Raw genomic sequence first — 16742 nt, 5'->3', positions numbered from 1 at the left:
TTCTTTAGCAGTGACTTCAATAACGCATGCAATACGGTCTTCAATGAAAACAAAGAACCTCTCTTCAACGAAGTCAGTACCATATTTAAATAAAAGCAGTGGAATCAGATGGATTTTTTGCATTTTTTCAGAGTGATTGGAACACATTAACTGTGTCCTGAAAGTTTCCATTTTGCAGGGACAAAATTTTATGTTTACGAACACTAACAATGGCAGCTTAAAACGCAAACTAACTTTTACAGACTTAGGATGTACTGAAAAATAAATCGTGTGCTTCGTCATTCGTTACGTGATTGCGAGATATTTTGCCACTGAACTAAGACCCCTATATGACCTGGGACAAAATTACTGAATATTTTAAATCTGTGTTGCATGTTTTCGATGGAATTACTTGTGGATTCAATGTATGTGATGAGATTTGCTGGTGACTACACAGTGGTGATATTGTATTCATGCTATGCTATACATTAGACATGTATATATAAGCAGTATATACGTATGTGTTCCAATTCATGGTTCTCTAAAAAAAAAAAATATATGCCTTCTGTTTTCACTACAGGTGTATACATCATTTAATATGCATCAATTTGAGATGGTAACTGTGCCAATGAAGCACACATTTTACCGCTTGCTTTTATTACCTATTACAGTAGGGTGACACGCATTTTTTTTGGTGGTACTTGCATCATCTTCTTCAGCTAATTGACCTGGTTCATAACACGGTCGGGTTCTATGGCTCCCAAATACCGTGTTATAACAGGGTCACACTATGTTAAAAAGAACACCCTTATAGTATGATTAAAAGAAAACCTTTATAGTATGTTAATACAGTGGTTCCTCTTATGAATACCCCCCCCCCCCCCAACCAGCTGCCACCCACTCTTTACGGCCAGAATCCCTTGGCACCAATGTATGTTCAAAAGTTCCCCTCAAGAAAGGCCACCCCTCCAACGCAACCAGCGGCTAACATATTAGTGCACAAATGTAAAATTAATACATGTTCAGAACCATTATTTGATTACGGTAAGGTAAGTAATCTCATTATCTTTCCTGTTGTTCATTTTTGTCAGATTTTCGTTACTGAAAGAATTATTGGCTAAAGTACATGTACAACTAAGGTTATTATTATATCATTAACACCGACATATGCAGGAAATGGGGTCAGCAGTGTTTTGATAGAGCTTTAGCCTTCACACCAAGTGACAGTACACATATTTTAATAATTAATGCTACTTAATGTTAGTATTTCCTGCTATATACACACATACTTACACATCTCGCAAATATAGTCCCCCTCTGGAACGGACCCCTGTTTTATAAGGCCAGTTTCCTGGTGCAGAAGGGGTGTTCATATAAGAAGAGGACTACTGTAGTATGTTTAAAGGTAAACCATTATAGTATGTTTAAAAGAAACCCCTTAGTGTGCTTAAAAGAAAATAAGGGAGGAGTAATGATGAGATCAAACAAATCACCATCTTTCGGCTGAAAGCTTTTGATGTGCAGCAGTAAACTCTGAACACCTCCACTTGGAATAAAATACCTACTGCTAGTAATAACGATACTTTATTTTAGTAGGTCACTAATTGTTCTCCCTAAGGCCCCTGCATACAACTTTGCATAAACGTGAAAATCTTGAACATGCATATATACATTACAGACTTGTAAAGAAAAGTTGACCCACTAGTACAAATTGGCCAGGTAATCATTTTTTAAAATACTGAATCTAGCCCAGTTTTTGAACATAACCTGTTTGCTTTGTTGTGAACTAGCATGCAGAATTGAAGAAATGTGCCATTTCTCCTTTCTAGTTGGTGGGATCAATTAAGCAAAAGATTCAAGCAATTTTTACCTGGCAGTGATTTGTTCAGGATTCTCACACCAGGATTCACACTAGTATTATTATAGAAGGGATGACTGGAATTTTCATTTGGGTGGCATGAGCAGTTTTTAACTTCCTTGGCCACAAGTCTAAATGAGTTTTAGATGTGGCCTGCATCCATCCATCAAGAATTGCTTGCACCACCAGGGAGTCCAGATTTCTGATCCAATTTCAGTCCATCTTGGGATCCAAGTTTATGTTACCTTTTTACTTGACAAAAGTCATCTTGGTGATAGAAAAAGCTTCTCATGTGCATTTACTAGGGTACAGAATGGATTCTTGTTATAGAAACGTACCTTTCCGAGGCAGAAATTGACTTCATCTTCTCGTGCTAATATTTTAAGACTGAGTTTACAATGGCCACTGCTTTGATTCTACAGAACATCTGCTTAGCCATCTTTTTTAGGGAATGGCGTAAACCTGTAGTGATAACAGAAACTTACTAGCCCATCAGACTATTAACATTATGAAAGTTACTAGTCTGACAAAATCTGCTAGCCTCAGGCTAGTGGACTACTGCTAATTTTGAGCCATGTATAGTATGCTCCGTTATAACATGAATTCAGATATAACGCATTCGTGATGTGGCTCCCGAAATTTCATATACATGTAATTTTCTCATTCACGAAAAAAGTCTCCTAAAAGTATGAAAAACATTGTAAAAAGTTAATTTTCATTTTGGGGAAGAGATTGTGTGAATAATACATGACGATTGTGGCGTGGCTCCTGAAATATTTTAAAGGACGAAAAATAAGGTGTAAAGAGTTTATTTTGAAATTGTGAAGGCTTCACCAGTGTTGCAAAGCTGGGATTTTTCCCCCTTATTGGCAGTAAAATATATCACCTGGCGATTTTTTAAAATTTATTGCCAACATTGTTGGCTGTTTAAACTTGTATATACAACCATTGGTTTGGAGTGTAGAAATTCAGAGGCCCCATGAAAGGAAGCCGCAGACTTGATATAAAATGTATTGAAATTTATCTGTTGTTACAGATTCTTTGTTCATAATGACAGACCATCAAAACAGGGCATTGTTATATTATAATCCGCTTATCTTGACATCTAATACAAGTACTGTATGTTGTGAGATTTCCGTTTATTTTGGTGTTTTTTTGTTGCTGACATTTCTGGTAATGGAGATGAACCAGACAAGGCATTATTTCATAATCTATCTTTCGTTGGATTTTTGGCCGCTTGTTAGTAATTAATATTAGACTGAAGTTTGTGTGTTGAAGGCAAGTAAAAATCCTCTTCTTTTTACTCTGAATGAAATCCTTCAGAACACAAACAATGTTTGTGATAATCCCTGTCATCAGACTAGAACACCTATGATCTGTTGACCCTTTGTTAAATTTCTGATGCATGACTGGAAGGCAGCATCATTCTGCTACCACAGATATGTTTCAAATAAATCTTACCTGTTGGTCTATTCAATAGGCAGGGAGGAACAGTAACAAGAAGAGACCAAACGACAGCCAATTCCTTTTTAAAAATGAACCCAGGTAAAATAGTTGGATGCAGTTTCGAAAGGAAACAGATTACCTTTAAATCGCCAATTGTTATGAAAATGTATTAAAGGAGACTAGAAATCAAAATTTTCCTTTTACGTATGTAATTCTCTACAGAGTTTAATTCGACTGCAATGTTTATAAATCAAATATCGTAAGCGGGTAGTGATTATATTTTGCGTGGAAGATACCATGATTCCGTAAATTGCCGAGTTTTTCCGAGTTTTGATGAGACGACAGATCACGTGGTACCGTGACGCTTTACTAGCCAGTCCTCGAATACAAACATAAACATTGGCGAGCGAGGCAGACAGGAGACCACATTTGGGTTGCACATTCAAAAGTTGGAACTGCAGTTTGATATAATAGTTTATTTGCTGTACTGGTAAGTGCTAAAAGAAATTTGTTAGGCACAGGCCCCGGGCTGGTGACTTAAATAAACTAAAGTCCTGAATGAAATTCCACAAGCCCGGACAGTTCATGCATGTCAGTTCTCAAGCCGGGAGAAAAACCTCCCGATTTTGGGGGTATTTCCTCATCTACATCCCGATCTCGTAATATCTCTCAATTTTGCGCAGCTAAGTCCCGATTATTACATTATGTCTGTCAATTTTCATTTGTCAGAAGAAAAAAACCCCACCCCAAACCATTTTTAAATATAATGTATGCAATCCACAGTCTAAACTGCCACACTGCTGACATAGTAGCGATATGACTGAAAATATGTTAAAGCTACGTTAAAAATTCAAATCACACGCACACACGTCTAAACCCAGCACTGGACGAAATAATTAATATCATACAAGTTTTTTTTCTTCTTTTTTTCTTCTTCAGTAAATAGAACATGAAGATTAAACATTATTCAAGTAAATTTCAGATTTTTTAAACAACTACAACAGTACTATAGTAAAAAAAAATAATTAAAAGAATAAAATTGTCACCAATTAGCTTAAATGAATGATCACGTTGAAATTTTCTCTGCAAACAAAATCGCATCTCCATTTCCGCCAAAGAAACTCGGCCAGTTAACACCTGACATTCCTCTACCGTATATGAAAAGTTTAATTACCATGATTAAATTGCAAGGAATAAAACAAAATATACCATGCAGTATATGTGGCCCTAAAGAACTAATTCTGAATAAATATTTTATTCAGCAAACAGTGTTACATGCATTAAGACTTAAACCAAAGGAAATAAGGTGGGGCATAAAACTTGAGAAAAACAGTTGCCACATGTACGGTAACTTGTGACTGCAGATTTGAAGTGTTAAAATGAAGTCCATGGCATCGTAAGTAACAACAAAATAGGCATCGTTTATTTGGTAATCTATTGCTGGTACTTGCACATACACACACTGTCGAACATGGTTTCTTTGAAGTATGTCCGAAGGGCAGTCCTTTTCACAAGATCAATGCAAGGATAAGGATTCTGTTCATTAGTCACACCGGCTTTATTGTTTGCGTACTTAAATCAAAACTTAAGCTATTTTGCAATTTAGCCAGAACTGCAAAAGGGGCTTGTCATGGGGGAATAATAAGGCGTACCACAGCGAGAAAAGGCATGTCAAATGGGCGGTCGCACATTGGGGCAAGGGGTGTGTGTGTGTCAATAGTCTCCCCCCCCCCCCCTTTTATTGTCAGACAGTTAATGTGAAACTTTGACCTTTTTTTTAATCGCTGCTTTTTAAACTGCCCAAGGAATAGTTTTATATCAGTTCCAATTAATACAGATTACCGTTTATGCATACTACATGTAAACAATGCATTTTTTAAAAAAAAAATTAATTTTTTTAAGATTACTGAAAATTGTATTTTCTCGAAACACGACAGGTTCAGAATCTTATTTTTAGCAAAGCTTCCATTTGATTAAAATCAAATCTAAATTTCACCTAGGACAGTGGTGATTTGATTTAGATTGTGCCGTGTTAAGGCATGTATGTCAACATCTTGAAAATACATTTACTTATTTCACCAGCGCGATCAAAGTTTCCTCAGGCAAACAATTTTTGTTTCGACAAGCCTGACGAGCACCTCACTTTGAATACAGGATGGGCCAGAACTAAAACCAGAAGGGGCCCAGGGTGTCGGGCTATCAGATTTGTTTTTTGCACTGCTGTTTTAGATAAAAGGTATGTGGATTGATTGTTGCATTTTGTGGTCACTTACTCGTCCTTCTGCGTATTTTCGTAACTCACACGTTTAACTCTTTTTCCCAGGATTTAAAATGTCCAAAGGTATGTCTGGAACAGAGCAACGTTTAGTCTAGGCCTAGCATTTGCGTATCTTTGAGCTGCTATTTTTTCATGATCCCTCTCGTAACATTCCTTTGAGAAATGTAACGAGCACATAGTGCTATATGGTGTTGCTTTGAAATTGACTCGTTTGTAATAATGTGACCATTCTTTCATGATGCCTTTATCTTTCGGAAAAAAAAAAAAATATGTCCACAGGCTTTTCTTAATGTTCTATTACACCCGTAAGCAACGCAAAACGGTATTGTCTTTTACTCTGGCAACTCCCACTTGGGTTGCTGTTGTCGCTACTATGACGTCACATCCCGAAAGTAACCGAATAGGCGCGGAAATTTTGCATACGAGGTCACGGAAATTCAGCTCCTAGAAGATAGGCCAATATTTAAATATTGGCATTACGGTTGCAGATGATACTTCATAATAAGGTTTTCTGCTATAGTACTTTTATTATTATTCTATATTTCCATTGGTTTCTGGTCTCCTTTAAGCAAATGGGAAAAAAATCTATCTCGGTCATACAGTACAATTATTGGATGTTGCCGCTATAATAAGAAAAGGGCATTTGTTTGGTTCTCCAAATCTGTTCTTTAGCAGTGACTTCAATAACGCATGCAATACGGTCTTCAATGAAAACAAAGAACCTCTCTTCAACGAAGTCAGTACCATATTTAAATAAAAGCAGTGGAATCAGATGGATTTTTTGCATTTTTTCAGAGTGATTGGAACACATTAACTGTGTCCTGAAAGTTTCCATTTTGCAGGGACAAAATTTTATGTTTACGAACACTAACAATGGCAGCTTAAAACGCAAACTAACTTTTACAGACTTAGGATGTACTGAAAAATAAATCGTGTGCTTCGTCATTCGTTACGTGATTGCGAGATATTTTGCCACTGAACTAAGACCCCTATATGACCTGGGACAAAATTACTGAATATTTTAAATCTGTGTTGCATGTTTTCGATGGAATTACTTGTGGATTCAATGTATGTGATGAGATTTGCTGGTGACTACACAGTGGTGATATTGTATTCATGCTATGCTATACATTAGACATGTATATATAAGCAGTATATACGTATGTGTTCCAATTCATGGTTCTCTAAAAAAAAAAAATATATGCCTTCTGTTTTCACTACAGGTGTATACATCATTTAATATGCATCAATTTGAGATGGTAACTGTGCCAATGAAGCACACATTTTACCGCTTGCTTTTATTACCTATTACAGTAGGGTGACACGCATTTTTTTTGGTGGTACTTGCATCATCTTCTTCAGCTAATTGACCTGGTTCATAACACGGTCGGGTTCTATGGCTCCCAAATACCGTGTTATAACAGGGTCACACTATGTTAAAAAGAACACCCTTATAGTATGATTAAAAGAAAACCTTTATAGTATGTTAATACAGTGGTTCCTCTTATGAATACCCCCCCCCCCCCCCCCAACCAGCTGCCACCCACTCTTTACGGCCAGAATCCCTTGGCACCAATGTATGTTCAAAAGTTCCCCTCAAGAAAGGCCACCCCTCCAACGCAACCAGCGGCTAACATATTAGTGCACAAATGTAAAATTAATACATGTTCAGAACCATTATTTGATTACGGTAAGGTAAGTAATCTCATTATCTTTCCTGTTGTTCATTTTTGTCAGATTTTCGTTACTGAAAGAATTATTGGCTAAAGTACATGTACAACTAAGGTTATTATTATATCATTAACACCAACATATGCAGGAAATGGGGTCAGCAGTGTTTTGATAGAGCTTTAGCCTTCACACCAAGTGACAGTACACATATTTTAATAATTAATGCTACTTAATGTTAGTATTTCCTGCTATATACACACATACTTACACATCTCGCAAATATAGTCCCCCTCTGGAACGGACCCCTGTTTTATAAGGCCAGTTTCCTGGTGCAGAAGGGGTGTTCATATAAGAAGAGGACTACTGTAGTATGTTTAAAGGTAAACCATTATAGTATGTTTAAAAGAAACCCCTTAGTGTGCTTAAAAGAAAATAAGGGAGGAGTAATGATGAGATCAAACAAATCACCATCTTTCGGCTGAAAGCTTTTGATGTGCAGCAGTAAACTCTGAACACCTCCACTTGGAATAAAATACCTACTGCTAGTAATAACGATACTTTATTTTAGTAGGTCACTAATTGTTCTCCCTAAGGCCCCTGCATACAACTTTGCATAAACGTGAAAATCTTGAACATGCATATATACATTACAGACTTGTAAAGAAAAGTTGACCCACTAGTACAAATTGGCCAGGTAATCATTTTTTAAAATACTGAATCTAGCCCAGTTTTTGAACATAACCTGTTTGCTTTGTTGTGAACTAGCATGCAGAATTGAAGAAATGTGCCATTTCTCCTTTCTAGTTGGTGGGATCAATTAAGCAAAAGATTCAAGCAATTTTTACCTGGCAGTGATTTGTTCAGGATTCTCACACCAGGATTCACACTAGTATTATTATAGAAGGGATGACTGGAATTTTCATTTGGGTGGCATGAGCAGTTTTTAACTTCCTTGGCCACAAGTCTAAATGAGTTTTAGATGTGGCCTGCATCCATCCATCAAGAATTGCTTGTACCACCAGGGAGTCCAGATTTCTGATCCAATTTCAGTCCATCTTGGGATCCAGGTTTATGTTACCTTTTTACTTAAAAGAAGTCATCTTGGTGATAGAAAAAGCTTCTCAAGTGCATTTACTAGGGTACAGGCTGGGCCATAATGTCCAGACGAACTTGTCTCCAGCCAAAAGAGATGAAGTTGGCAAAAATGTCAAGAAATTGATGTAGCAAGTTCGTAATGGTCACTTGGTTTTTGCTTAATTTCATGTCGTTTTCCTAAAATGAAATGTTAATAAACGTTAATAGAAATATTAATTCTTCCATTATTTCACTTCACTAACATAAAATGGCAAACAGTAAAACCAGTTACATTTGATGATTGGTAAAATGGTTCATAGCTAATGTCCTCTTTACATTTGTTTCATATTAGAAAATTTATTTTATTAGTAATGAACCTTGATACATCATTTAGTCGTAATTTACCTGGCCAAAAATACCATTTATCTTCTATTTCTAGGTTCCTTTATTTTCTGCAGCAATTCCACAGTGTAATATGTTTCAGGGTTCCCATGCTATCTGGAAAAAGTCTGAAGAAATGATAACATAAGTTGAAATTTTCTAGGCCTGCTAGTAAACAACTACCATATGTCACTACCGCAATGACCCTACACCCCAACCAAAATTTCCAAATATGAAAAATGGGGTGGGAATATTCGGAATCAAACATATTAAAAAACGGACTGCAATTTGTTTTAAGCGAAATTGTTGAATTTTTGAGCTGAAATGCATTTGTATATTAAAATGATATGAGCCCCTTTATCAATACGTGTTTGGGGACTGGTTTAATGAATTACAAGAAGACGCGTTGATTTTTTTTATTTTACGGGCCCGTTAATTTTGTATTGAGACCACTCTTTATTCCAAATGCCTATCTTATCCTACTTTTTGCTAAGGTACATCTGTCTGTTTGCAGTTCATACTGATTTGCCTTAGATCTTTGACCAAAAAGTCTCAAATCTGGACACAAAACCAGATTCCGACCAGAGGCGAATTTTGGGTAGAAAGAAATCTCGGTACAAAAGAATGAGGTTTTTCTCTCAGTAATTTGTAGTGTATTATTTGGTATCATACATGATCTTGACGCTACAGAGCTCGGTAGTAGGATACTATCTCCTGCCACTTAAACTTGTGTTAAAATGTTACTGGTAGTAAATACAATTGACAACTTCTTGAAGGTTTTCTCTATTCAGCTATCTATAATAACGCATGTTGTATTCATCCAGTCTAAAATTTTGTCATTATGCTTGATGCTGTTTTGGGTTTGATGCAATTTATCAGCTATAATTTAACATTCATTTGCAAGGGTTTAACTTGATGCAAATGTACCAATAAACCTTATACATAGGAGATGAATTAAACATTTCTGGTTGTCTCTCTGTCAGAAAAGTTATTGCAATAGAAAATATAATTTTATGAGAATCGATGAAATTTAAATATCTCGTGAGTTCTTGAAGTAATGAATGCATGATTGTTAAACTTTGCGTGTGTGTGCGTGTTATTGCATACAAGCAGGATGAATGATGATCAACATTTCACCATCTTTCGGCTGATATATTTGATGCCATTTCAGTTCTGATCATCTCTGTTTGTAATATCACAGCTCCGCATTAAGAGTTTTAAATGTGATTACAGAAAATATTTGTTGAAGTAGTCTTTTTGTTTTTAAACTCTATGGTATGAATTTAATGGGAAAAGTCAACATTTTCCTTGCCCACATGAATTTAATGGAAAGATTAACGATTAGGTATGCAAAGAGTCTTTTGTAGTTTGAAGTTGAACATGGGTCTGTTGGTCGCTTGGGTTATGTTGGGTCATTATGTCTTTTAAAGATCTGTTGATTATTACACGTCCGTTGGGTCATTACAGCTCTCTTGGTCATTACAGATCTGTTGATTATTATGATGACAGGTCTGTTGTCCATTGCAGGTCTTTTGATCATTTTAAGCCTGTTGATCATTACAGGTGTACTTAACATAACCATTCATTTTGTCAATTCTTTGTTTTAGTCTGAGCAGGAGGAAGCTGTGCTAAATAAGGTCAGATCCAAGAAGACACAGAAAAAGTATGAAGAGAGACAGAAAACCAAGCAAGTTGAACAAGCCCTTGATGAACAGTTTGCAACAGGACGTGTACTGGGTAAGAGTGTAGAAAAAGACATTGTATGATAGATTGAGAGGGAGAAAGAAAATTGATAAATTGAGTGTAAAATACAACGAGGCTTTCAGGCAGCATGAACAGTTTGTAGCTGTGCATTAGTGTTGACTTTGCTATAGTCCATAGAAAGAGCATAGTCCGCTTTTAAAAGTACAAAAGCATGAATGCTAATTTTACAAGAGCAATGGATCTACAAAGTCTCTTCTGTTTATTGATTTCACCTTATTAGAATGTGATATGAAGTACTGGGTTAATAAATCTGCCCATTGCCAGGCGCTGCTTGATGATTTTGCATAGGCTGCCATTCATTTTTTCTTTCATTTTTTATACCCTGACTTGAGAGAGACCTAATTATAAAAGGTACCACTTGCACATCCAATATGACCATTACTGCAGCTACATTGAAACCCTGCTACATCATGATGATCAGAGTCTACACAACACTGTTTTGCTCTAAGTTGTCAGGGTGGACATTTTGTTGGCTAGTGTTTTCTCAGGACAGAGCAGTATTTAACCCATTTTATCCTGTTTACCAATTTCAACTGCAGTGCCTGATTCCTGAGAAGCAATTCTAAATACATTGTGGTAAAACGGAGCATCATACAGCAGCAGCTGCTGAAATTGTGACTACCTTCACCATGTTTACTAAGAATGTTGTAACAATGTTATTTATTTTATAAAGTATATAAAACTATATATCTCTAAAAAGGTAATAAAATTTGCCACACAGTGATATATGTTTTGTTATCATTTATCAATGTACATGCTCACAACTGTATTTTGAAATACGACTTGAAAGGAAAAAAAAACAAATTAAAAAACTTACCAGGATGTTCAGTGAATCTTTTGTCCATGAAAACTAATAAAGTGCTCTGATATTATGTGAATAAAATAAAGATAATTCAATTTCTAGTATTTTGGTCCAAATTTGAAGTTTCTAGCACTGTTAGTTCAAAAGTTATAATAATTTTACTAAAATTGGACAACATGACACAAGGAACAATTTGTTTACTTCACATTCTGGAACATGTACTTCAGCATGCAGTTTCTCATGAAAACTTGTCACAAATTAATCCTAGAAATCTTTCAACGTAACGATTTGTTTCATCAACAAGTTTTTTCCAGATTAAATCATCCCAAAGTAACTTAATATAATGTTTTTCATCGGCTTCTCCTTCTATCAATTTAAATCTTGGCTGTAACCGAAGTGAAAAATCATCCCAGACCCATTTTTCTTGAAAGCTTTCAAAGTCAGCTTTATTCTCCGAATCACTGTTGAAAAGTGCATGAAGCCATGCATCATCTCTTTCATCAACTTTATTAAATTCTAACCCATCATTTAAGTCAATATTATTGGAATCATCCAAATCGTCAACTTCAGTGTCGCTACCCTCGCTATCAACATCCATGTTTAGATCAGAGTTGTCGTCCATCATTTTATCGATCAATTTTCAAGTCAATAATTTCTTTTCCAACCGCGTTTTTTTTAAAAAAAATTCACTGTGCATGCGTGCTTTAACCATTTCCTGTGTAGGTGAAGAAGTACACTTATCTTTGTGATGTATAACACGTGTTTCTAGAGACGCTACACACATATGTGGTAGAGTACGACCGTAGTCGTATTCCAGATAAAATGGGAGACTACGACTGCAGGCGTATTCAGGATAGAATGAGGTATTACGACTGCAGTCATATTCAGGATAAAATGGGTTAAATCACAGGATGTATTGAAGATGAACACTTAAGATGTTAAAGGTTTACACAGGAAGTTATATTTACATCGTGGTTTTTACCAAAAGACTTCTTCGACGTTGAGTTGGTCTTAAATAAAGATGATGCCAATCTGACATCCATTTGTCCACCGCACAGTGGCAATCTTGAATTTTTTATTTATTGCTTCTAAGTTTTCAAAGGATGCTCTTAATAACATGTAATTTTCACTGAAAGACTTGTGATCTCTGGTTGGTCCTAAATGAAAATGGTGCAGAGCTCCTATCCACTATGGGTGTAATGGCAGCCAGTTTGAAAATCTCATCATATCTACTCCTGGACAGATGGTCATATCAACATGATTTTCACTGAAAGACGTTAGGCTTGACTAATACCATTTTCTGGCAAACATGTAAGAGTTATGACCCTGTTTGACTTGGAAATTTAGTCTTCAATTGTATGCTATTGTTTAGGTCATCCATTGTGAATGGTCTTTTCTCTCGTGATATAAAACCAAAAGTGAAAACCTTAGTCTGTCCATGCATTGAGCAGAAGCAGATCTGGATATACACAGATCATGGTTTTAAATACTGCTCATGAAGGTATCCTTCTGTTGACATTTTGACCAGCAGGTTGAGCAGAATGATGATAACTATCAGCCAAGAAGGGATTTGATCGTTTTGATCAAGCTTTTCGCTGAGGCATTTGTCATAGTTACTCTGACTGCTTAGCTTGTCTAAATGATTTTATTTTAGCATATATTAGTGAAAATTGGGTAATATAAATATTCTTTTGGACTAAACCACTACCTCATTAACTTGTGTACCCTGATAACTTGCATACCCGCTTATAATTGAGTGTTAGCTGTGGATCCCATTTCTTTTGCTAGAAGCACCAACAATTTGACCTCCTCTTGTTGCACATGAAGAAAATTGTGATCAAAATTGGTAACTGAATCCTTGATGTATCGCTTGTTTTATCTTTGTAAATGGTTTATATGACCTGAAAAATGAATCCATATTTAATAAGAGGTCATGTATTTTGTTAAAATTTCTTTCCAGACAACATTCTGGTACACAATAAATAACCATGCAACAAAATTTTGATCAGTGAAATTATCACTAATGCCTACTTGAGGCAACATTTTAATAAATAAGTACCAATTAAACAAGTGTTTTTTTAACAAGTGAAATGCATTATATCTTTTAGTTTAGTTATAGTTTAAGAGTAATGACAATAAATACAATGTGCCCTGTTGTAGTCAAATGTGAAATGTGTCAATCTACTGTAATAGCTATGTTCACAAACGTTTCTGTGAGAACGAAATAAAATGCCAACTGTTTTGATATCTTAAGTTGTATTGTTACACTTAATTAAGCTGACTTTGTATTACCATGTTAATTATGACTTTTGTATCAAAATAAAGTGGGTGGACTCGTTGAAAAGTTAAAAGGCATGCAAATCCAACCTATGTAGGAGCAAGAGACCCTGGTCCAGTGTCAGGTCAACTCATTTCAAGTAATCAGTCAAGCACTTAAATTTTTTTGGGTGAACGTAATATAATTAAACTACCTTTAAATTAGCATACAAGCGTGATCATTGATCGCAACACAAGCAGGTGAAATGAATACTTGATGACGAAAAATCTGTTTCACCGATACATTTTATTAATGAAATGTTAGTCCCAGAGTGTGTAGTTAATTTGTAATTCCTGAATTGGTACTCAGATTTCCTCACGGATTAGAATTTTCACTATTATTTGCAATAAATTCATGTCATCAGTATTTTATTTATGAACAATTAAAAAAAATGACTTTTGAAGATGATGGCTGTTTCAAGAATTAAATGTTTTGGTTTTATTTATTTTTTATAGTAAAAGGGATCATGTTTGATTGTGAATTTGAATCAGAAGCTTCTCTGTTTGCCTGCTTACCATGCACCTTGCATTGAATTGCATTCCGCAAGAGTAGAGAGCAAAGCAGGGAACAGTTGGATCAGGGGTTCCAACTACTCAACAACATTAAGCAGTGATGTACATGTGAAGGTTGTTGAAACCAGTTGGAATAATGTTGATGATCTCTGTGGTTGGACATCTTGAAAATATAGGTCTCTTTTGTGCATAAAGTGAATGACTTCATTAGAAAAGCATTTATTGACAATTATTCCCAACGCGATTTCAAAATCTGTATTCAGCCATCAACATTTTTAGAAATATGTCATCAGCTCTATCAGCATCCTCTTCTGAAGATTCAGTCTCAGAAACTTCTTTGTTCAAATCTACATCTCACAAAATATTCAACTGACGAACATATCTTTCCTCAGCTTGCTCAATATTTACGGGATCAAACCAGAGAAACTCCTCATTTTTGCTCTCATCAAATATCACTCGTGCGTCTGCCATCATTTATGATTTTGCATGAACAGAACACGTGTAGTGAAACTGCTCTCAATTAGTAAACCTTGGCTTCTGAGCAATTCAGATTTGCACAAATGAAAGCAAAATCATTTCTGATTAATTTAATATTGGCCTGATTCTTGGAGGAAAAAAACATTGGTAACCAATCATAGATGTTGTATTTAACATTCACCATGACTGGAAACAGGATGGGCCAGTGAATGCAGTAAACAAACCACAACTGCAGGCGGACCGGCCATTGAATGCAGAAACCAGATCATGCACACAGACGGAAACGGGGCCGAATGAATTAAAGGACTAGGAAGATTCATAATTTCGCTAGTCTGTATGGCCTCAAGTGGTATAAAGCATTTGCCTTGACTGATCACTGACATTACCTGTCCACATGGTTTAAAGTATAGGCTCAGTCAAGGTATGTGACCATAGCTTCCCACGAGTATGTGGGAAGAGCCCGGATTTTCACAGGTTCTTCCTCCACTAGTTATGATAGTGTCCTTGTATAGTGGCATATCATGGCACTAAACTCACAAGCACAAAACAACTAATTTAATAATGGTCCAACTATCATGTAATTGAATTTCAGAACATTTTCTAACCTAGCCTGTTGATAATACTTTTGATACTTAGAAAATATAACTAATTATACAGAAATAGTCACATTAACTGTGGCAAATTCATCATTTTTAACCAGTATGCCGTGTTTATGCATCGTGAAGCAATATCCTACTGCCGAGCTTTGTATTGTCAACATTATTTTTGATGCAACAAATCAGGTGGCATTGCCAGAAAGGGGAAAGATGTAGTTGTGTATTAATACAAAATAATACAGACCTTATACCTGCATAAAAAAAATACAGCGTAAAATGCGTAATTTTTTCAGCACTGGAGTTTGACCCGATTTTTTACTTGGAACCAGGCCAGACTGCTTTGAACTGCACATGGACAGATGAACCTTTGCACACACAAAAAAGGGTAGTTTCAGGTTTCCAGGAAGCATCTGGTTAAATTCTCTTGCAAATTTGTGTATTTAGATCCATTGAGAAGTAACAAAAATTGCATTTCCTACCACCATTTCTGGTGAAGTGGACAATAAATTTCCAGGGGACAATGAGTACAAGACAAATTAAAAAAATAGTATTAAACCTGTCACATTATAAACATTTATCATGAAGTTTTGGTGAACATTTTCATTTGGAATTTTTTGTTGTTGTTGCATTATCTTGTGTTTTTTGCATGCATGTATCTAAATTATTTTCAAGATGGTTACTTGACCTCTTCTTGCATGCTTGTATCTAAAGTATTTTTAAGATAGTTACGTGATCTATTAAACCACTTATTATCTGCTACTAAGCTATTTCAGATGATTGCATCTGAAGCCACATGCACCTCAGAAAACTTGGTCACGTGGGGTATTTTATGATGCAGTTCTTGACCATACATGCAGGTGTTAATGCATACATATGTTGCATAACTTGTATAATCAGAAATCAATATAATGAACTGTGTGTAGGATAGGAAGGGAAAAGTATAAGGAGAGGGGATCATATTTGTGATATATGCAGATGTGCGAGTTATTTTGGTGCATTAACCTTTTCATCAATTCATTTTTTTAATTTTATTTAATAGCAAAGGTTGTCTCCAGGCCAGGGCAGTGTGGTCGTTGTGATGGATACATCCTAGAAGGCAAAGAGCTGGAATTCTACATGAGGAAAACAAAGGCAAAGAAAGGCAAATAAAAATATACAGTAAACCTCTGGTCATCACTTCAATAAAAGAAAGTAGAGGATATTTTGTGTGCATCTTGTCTTTTTTGGTTTAGCTGAATTTCAAAGGCCCTCTTCCTCTGGGTCTCTCTTTTGGCTGATTTTAACTTTGAAAATTGTATTTCCATTTCGGTAAGTGGGTGTGAATTCCACTCATTCAAAAGTAATTGTTATTTCCCAGAAGAAAATTTTTTTTATATCAAGAGTTTAATATCGACGGCTGGTCGACTTCCCAAAAATTCATTAATCAATCTATATTTCTAGAAAAATAATTGTGCGTCATTAGAATAATCAGTTATAAATGAGGTTATTTCATTATTGACTGAAACTAATGAGTTCATCATTGGAAGGATGTATTTCTTCATTACAGTGTAACTGTCTGATTCTGGTTTAATTTTTCCATTACTATCG

General features: G+C 35.7%; 1 protein-coding gene across 1 annotated transcript in view; it reads left to right on the top strand.

Moving 5' to 3' along the window:
• Positions 1 to 16356, top strand: part of LOC149784437 (small ribosomal subunit protein eS8-like) — a 50385-nt gene extending 34029 nt beyond the window's left edge. The window contains exons 5-6 of the mRNA XM_089932509.1: positions 10295 to 10424; positions 16195 to 16356. Of these exons, the coding sequence (XP_089788635.1) occupies positions 10295 to 10424; positions 16195 to 16304 (240 nt within the window). The 3' untranslated portion in view covers positions 16305 to 16356. The remainder of the gene's footprint in view (positions 1 to 10294; positions 10425 to 16194) is intronic.
• Positions 16357 to 16742: the final 386 nt, after the last annotated feature.

This window comes from Sinohyriopsis cumingii, chromosome 14 (assembly GCF_028554795.1).
Source record: "Sinohyriopsis cumingii isolate HCF-2022 chromosome 14, ASM2855479v2, whole genome shotgun sequence".
NCBI classification, from domain to species: Eukaryota; Metazoa; Mollusca; class Bivalvia; order Unionida; family Unionidae; genus Sinohyriopsis; species Sinohyriopsis cumingii.
Note: the sequence above shows the minus strand (reverse complement) of the source record. Positions and strands in the feature narration are given on the sequence as shown.